The 5898-nt window shown below is 40.3% G+C and overlaps 1 protein-coding gene across 1 annotated transcript; it reads right to left on the reverse strand.

Annotated features, from left to right (window-relative positions):
* Window positions 1-1656: 1656 nt before the first annotated feature.
* Window positions 1657-2748, reverse strand: LOC133307580 (uncharacterized). Its single transcript, XM_061508108.1, has 3 exons — window positions 2569-2748; window positions 2149-2529; window positions 1657-2103 (listed from the first exon to the last, which is right to left on the reverse strand). The coding sequence occupies exons 1-3, from the start codon at window positions 2746-2748 to the stop codon at window positions 1657-1659; spliced, it is 1008 nt and encodes a 335-aa protein (XP_061364092.1).
* Between the last annotated feature and the right edge of the window lie 3150 nt (window positions 2749-5898).

Consider the following 5898-nt stretch of genomic DNA (forward strand, 5'->3'; position numbering starts at 1 on the left):
TAAAAAGTGTGGGCCCCACAAAATGTTGTGAGAGTAGGAAAATTTGTTGTGTTATGTTAAAGGATAAAAGTAAAACCCTAAAAAGACAGTTAAAAGTGGTCCACTGATTTGATGTGGACTCCTGCATTACCAAAACACTTTAGAAGGTGTTCATGAATATAGACCCCCCTGGTGAAAAATATTCTAAAAAATCAGCGTAAGTATGCACAGAAACTACGATAACGTGTGAGGTGTGGGGAAAAAAAGTAATGGATTTACAATTTAAATATTCCACTAGTTTACAATTTGCTAAAAGCTTCAATAACTGTAGTAAATAAATAGTTACCGGTGTGCAACATTCAGTACTCATTTTGAGACATTTTGCAAACTGTAGATAAAATCAGCAAAAGAAAATTGAAACCAAAATGAAGATGAAGTTGCAGAGAAGCACTGACCGTTTTAGTGCTTTCTTAGTTGTAATTACTTAATGAAGACTGGTACTCATACAGTTCCAAAACCACTGGGTTCATTAGGTCACTCCCCGTCAGTACAATAAAGATGATTGTTGTTCTGGGCACATAACCACACATCTCCACCAGTTCAGTTTATAGAGAAAATATCTCTGTGGGAAACTCTGCTTTTTTTAAACTACCAAATAAAACATGATCAGCAGGAAAGGGGAAAAATAGACATTGATGTATCCATTCACATAGAGAGGTATATCATTGTTCTATATCTCGCAACTTCAAGTCATTCATAGATATGACAGAACAAACTAAATCGAGCATTTTTTCATATTTTGTAGGGGATTGCTCTTAGGATATTGGGGCCTTTACGTGATTATTATTCTTACAGAAAAAAAAGAGATGGCTTTACAATTAAAGGTCATCTACCTTTTAACTTGGTAAGTTATTTTGTATGATTGTTGCATCCTGATCAATATACTCAAATTTCCTTGCTGTCACTTGACTCTAGTAGATCTTCATTCACAAGTATAAAATTCACTAACCCACCATTACAAACAGAACAACTAAGTGGAAGATCTCATTAATCCAAAGGAAATAAAATATCTAAATGAATATGGCAGCAAAGGAGCCTCCCCAAAATATCCATTTTACTAAACAAGTAATCTTTGTTGCATTGCATTAACAAATTGATGCCACAATTTCAGATAGTTGTAGTGTCCATGGGTAGAGCCTCCCACAACAACCACAGAATCCCAAAAGTAAAAACATTGAATGAATTTGCCAAATTCCATATACACAGACCATAATCCCATAATTCTACAGAAATAACAAACCCCAAAAGACACCCTTCCCCAAAAAAGAAGAAATAGTCCTCAGTAATACCAAATGAAAAATGAATCAGAGAATCAGACACTCATTTTACTCATTGCATATTAAGAAGAAAATGATATACAATTAGAAAGCACGAGAAATGTTTAGCCTATTATTTCAGAACATATAAAAAGCAAGTCTAAACCAGCAAATTGTTTCCTCCCAGACCCCATTTGGTTTGGCCCATTTCTATATCAGCAAGAACCTAACAAATCATTATCACAATCAGAATTTAAAATTGGGGGAACAATCACTTGGTGCAGTAGCAACAACATTGCAATCTGCCACATGATATCAACCTCAAACCACAATTTAAAACCCTAACCATACCATTAATTCATTACCCTTCTTCTTCTTCAGCAAAACTCAGAACTTGACAAACAGATCCTTCAGCATTCTCATCAGGGCAAAAGTAAGACCTTTTCCCTATCAACTCTGCAACTCTTTTTGCAGGACCAGAATCTCTAGAACTCTCATTATCATCATTACCACCGCGCTGAAGCGTTCTAATCTTCGGAAGCAACACAACCCCATTAACAGCCTCTGAAGGAATCTCCCACCTCTTCTTCACCTTAACAACCTCATTTCCATTGTTACTCTCAGGCAGTGACCTCTTCCTCGCTTCACTAGATTTGTTATAACGGCTCGCAACAACCCTCCCTTTCTTATTACTACTCACAGACACTGATTTTTCCCCTTCCTTGAACATCAACTTCTTTGGCTCAACCCAATCCTCTTTCTTCTTCACACACTTTCTTGATCCACCAACACTATGAATCACACTTTTCTTTCTTTCACTAACTCCTTTCCCTTCTTCTTTTTCTTCTTTCACATCTTCCAGCTTCCAGAAGCACGATTTCCGGCGACCCGTAAGAGGGGTGAAATCAGCCTTTCCCGGCAGCGGAGCAACACGCGAAACGATCTCCGCCGGCCCCAAACTCACGCCTCGACGAGAATTAACGACCTTCGATTTAGGAGTTTCCTCGACCTTCTTTGCCCAAACGACGGCGTTTTGTTTCGGTTTCGGTTCCATGAACTTTGCAGCGACAACCCTGCCACCACCACCGCGCTTTTCAAACGCGATTCTCTCAACTTTCTCGAGACGAAGCCCTTCGAGCCTCTTCGAGAGACGCTTGATCTCGTTCTCGATGTTTTCGATCTCGTCGTCGATCTCTTTCGCGTCGCGTTTTTGTTCGGAACCGAAACCCTTGTTCTTGTTCTTTGAGAATTTGGAGTGGGAGTTTCGAAGAACGGGTTTCGGGGAGGAATTGAGTGCGGCGGGGCTCAGGTTTTCCTTTGTGCAATCGGAAGAGGAAGACCAAGAACTCTTCAATGTGTAATGTTCGAAGCCATCGAATGCGGCGTTGTTCCACACCTGAACCTGTGTGGAAGAGTTGTTGTTGTTGTTGCTGCTGTTGTGAAGAATGCTCATGGTTAATTTGTTATTGAGGTTCCACACGTGAGCTTTGAAACGAAGCTTTCAAGGTTAAGAAGAATGTTCAAAGGTTTAGGAATCTGATTCTTTCTCTCTTTCTTTTCTGGTGATTTTCTTTTTTTCTATTGATTGAGAGCGTTGTGTGCTGTGTACAGATCGTGAAATAGGAAATTATTTGTATTTTGAGATTATGTGACCGTTGGGGTTGAGGGAGAAAAAATTGAAATTAGACGTTGGGAGGGAAAAGGGAAGCGCTCGTCTTGGCCGTTGGATGGGAAACGGCTCCTCATTGACGCTCCGATTTGATTTAAAGGGGTTAATTTTATTATATACTCTTCATGTCGGGGAGAAGAGGTTACTCTCCAAGAGTTAATGAGGTGGAATATTCGCCATTTATTTCATAAAATTTTAAATTAGTCATTAGAAATTTAAAATTAGATATATAGTTTGTTTAAAAATATGAAAAATTTAGCATAAGCTTTAAGAAATATAAAATAGCTATATTATTTGGAGTGGTGGGTATGAGTGGATGTCCAACCCAAAGGGAAGATAAAGATCTTTGAATATAAAGTCATTATGATTGGTCAAATCTCAGTATTACCAATATATCAACGAGTTGAGCAGCTATATAAGAAACTAAGACTCAATCTTGTTGATTAGAGTGGCATGGAGCTCAGACAACCGTTTAAACAATGGAGTTAAAGGGGAAGGTGTATGTAGTGGCTCGGTTTAAGCGAGGGGATAAAGGTGAATGCTCTATGAGAGTGCAAGGTGTAAATAGTGAATGGCCAAAAGGTCTATATACATGTGTGAATATATATGATTTGTAGCCTGTTGAATATTTCGATATGTCATGAATTGGGTGCTTAAATCGTTAACCCTGTTCCCACACCATGCATAATTGAGGTGGCAATTCGGGTCCATAGTCCTAACATGATACAATACGAATTCAACACATACATGAACGTACTCAATACGGATATGAAATCAAATTCAAATTTTTGACACAAACACGACCTACTTATTTTACGATTTGACATGATATGACACAAATAAACTGCAAACTCATAATATATAACTTATTATTCGGTTGACATGACACAATTTGACATTAATAACCTGTCAACCACAATTTGTATTATTTATTATGTGAATTGATATGACGATAAGACATAAATAATCTGTTTACGATACGACATAACACGAATAGTCTATAAAAAAATTAATGCGAGTTAATTTCGGATTCATAAATTGACACGCGAAACAACACGAATTAAAAAACAGATCAACTCAAATACAATTTTTTTGTATCATATCAACAAGTTATGTTGAAAATTACCATTTTGGATCCAACAGGAGTACCAACTCCTCTACCCCAAAAGGAAAAATAAGGGATATAGTTGAAAATAATCATATAGGTAAAGATAGTTTAAAAGTGTTACTTTTTACTATATTTAATAAATGATATAATAAGTGTTCGATACAAAGCGAATACCAAAAATATTTTCCTAGGAACAGCTTCATATCTGATAGTATCAACTATCCAAACACACACAAGAACAGAAATATACGTATGTATTTCAACGGCAATTTGAGAATGCCGGCAACTCCAGAAAAGAGATGAAGAAGGTTATCAGTTTGTTACAACTTAATTCGATAATCCCTACTGTACTCCTATCCCTGTATAATAAAGCAACAATTGTAATGGAAATACTCAGATTGGGCCTCTCAACTAAGCCCAACTTATTTAGCCTATTACTAATACTTATGCACGTGGGCCTTCCTTCACGCAGCCCATTATCAGGTAAGTCATCTTCAGCCACTTCTTTTAGTCAAATAGTCTTCCATCCATTGTGGTCTTTTCTTCAAACGTTGTCCTCTCTTTTGTCCTCTGTTTCCATCTTCCCCCATCTCTATTGTCGGTCTCTTCTTCTCCACCGCTTGTACTTGGTTCTCCACCGCTTGCACTTGGTTTGTATCAATTTCCCCACCCCTTAAAGCCACGATCTTGTCCTCAAGATCGAAGCTTGGAAAAGCTTGGCAAAGTTCAGAATAAGACACCCAGGTCGCGTCCTCCAAAGGGAGCCCTTCCCATTGGATCAAAAGCTGTAAAGTTTCCTCTTTTCCCAACTGCAAAGCCTTAGTGCGAAGGATAGCTACGGGTCGTGTGATCGGGTGGTTGTCCCAACTCACCGGTGGTAGTGGAACGGCATGAAAGGTGGGATTTTGGCGGTACGGTTTCAGCAGCGACACGTGAAATACAGGGTGGATGCGGGATTGTTCAGGTAACTGCAATCGGTAAGCCACCGGACCCAGGCGTTCGATCACCGGAAAGGGGCCATAGAAGCGGCGGCGGAGTTTCGAGAAAGTCTGGTTGCGCAAGGAGTTTTGGCGGTACGGTTGTAGCTTCACAAGAACCTGATCCCCCACCGTGAACTGGACCTCCCGGCGTTTCTTGTGGGCTTGAGCCTTCATACGCTGGCTGGTGCGGTGTAAATTCTCACGCAGCTGACGGATGATGGCATCGCGGCGGTTGAGCAGGGCATCAACAGCTTCCACGGTTGTGGAGTCGCCTTCATATGGCTGGATTCCAGGGGGTAGGCGTCCATAAACGGCCTGAAATGGAGATGTCCCAATGGAGGAGTGATATGCCGAATTGTAAGAGAACTCAGCCCATGGTAAGTATCTAGTCCATTCCTTGGGTGATTCCATAGCATAGCAGCGCAAATACTGTTCTAACCCTCTGTTCGTCACCTCAGTTTGGCCGTCTGTCTCCGGGTGATTGGCTGTGCTGTAACATAACTTGGTTCCACTTAATCGAACCAACTCAGCCCAGAACTTGCTTACAAAGATGCGGTCCCTGTCAGAGATGATAGAACGTGGAATGCCATGTAATCGACAGATGCGGTCGACGAAAGCTGTGGCTACCTTCGTGGCTGTGAAATTCGGAGGTAGTGGTACAAAGTGGCTGTATTTGGACAACCGGTCAACCACCACCATGATCACAGTTTTTTCCTCCGACATTGGAAGTCCTACTATGAAGTCCATAGACAATTCCTCCCAAATAGCTTGGGGAACAGGGAGCGGTTGAAGCAAACCAGCTGGTGATAAAGGCTGGTACTTTGTGACTTGGCAAACAGGACAAGT

The sequence above is a fragment of the Gastrolobium bilobum genome, unplaced genomic scaffold (genome assembly GCF_033153095.1).
Source record: "Gastrolobium bilobum isolate Gb01-03AN ecotype WA unplaced genomic scaffold, APGP_CSIRO_Gbil_v1 utg7849, whole genome shotgun sequence".
Taxonomy (NCBI): domain Eukaryota; kingdom Viridiplantae; phylum Streptophyta; class Magnoliopsida; order Fabales; family Fabaceae; genus Gastrolobium; species Gastrolobium bilobum.

What these genes read in the sequence shown, in the direction of transcription:
- LOC133307580 (XM_061508108.1), bottom strand. Translation starts at nt 2,748, where the DNA reads ATGAGCATTCTTCACAACAGCAGCAACAACAACAACAACTCTTCCACA. An exon ending in TCAATTCCTCCCCGAAACCC is followed by an intron (nt 2,530 to 2,568) that starts GTTCTTCGAAAC and finishes TCAAAGAACAAG; the next exon opens with AACAAGGGTTTCGGTTCCGA. An exon ending in GCTTCTGGAAGCTGGAAGAT is followed by an intron (nt 2,104 to 2,148) that starts GTGAAAGAAGAA and finishes AGTGAAAGAAAG; the next exon opens with AAAAGTGTGATTCATAGTGT.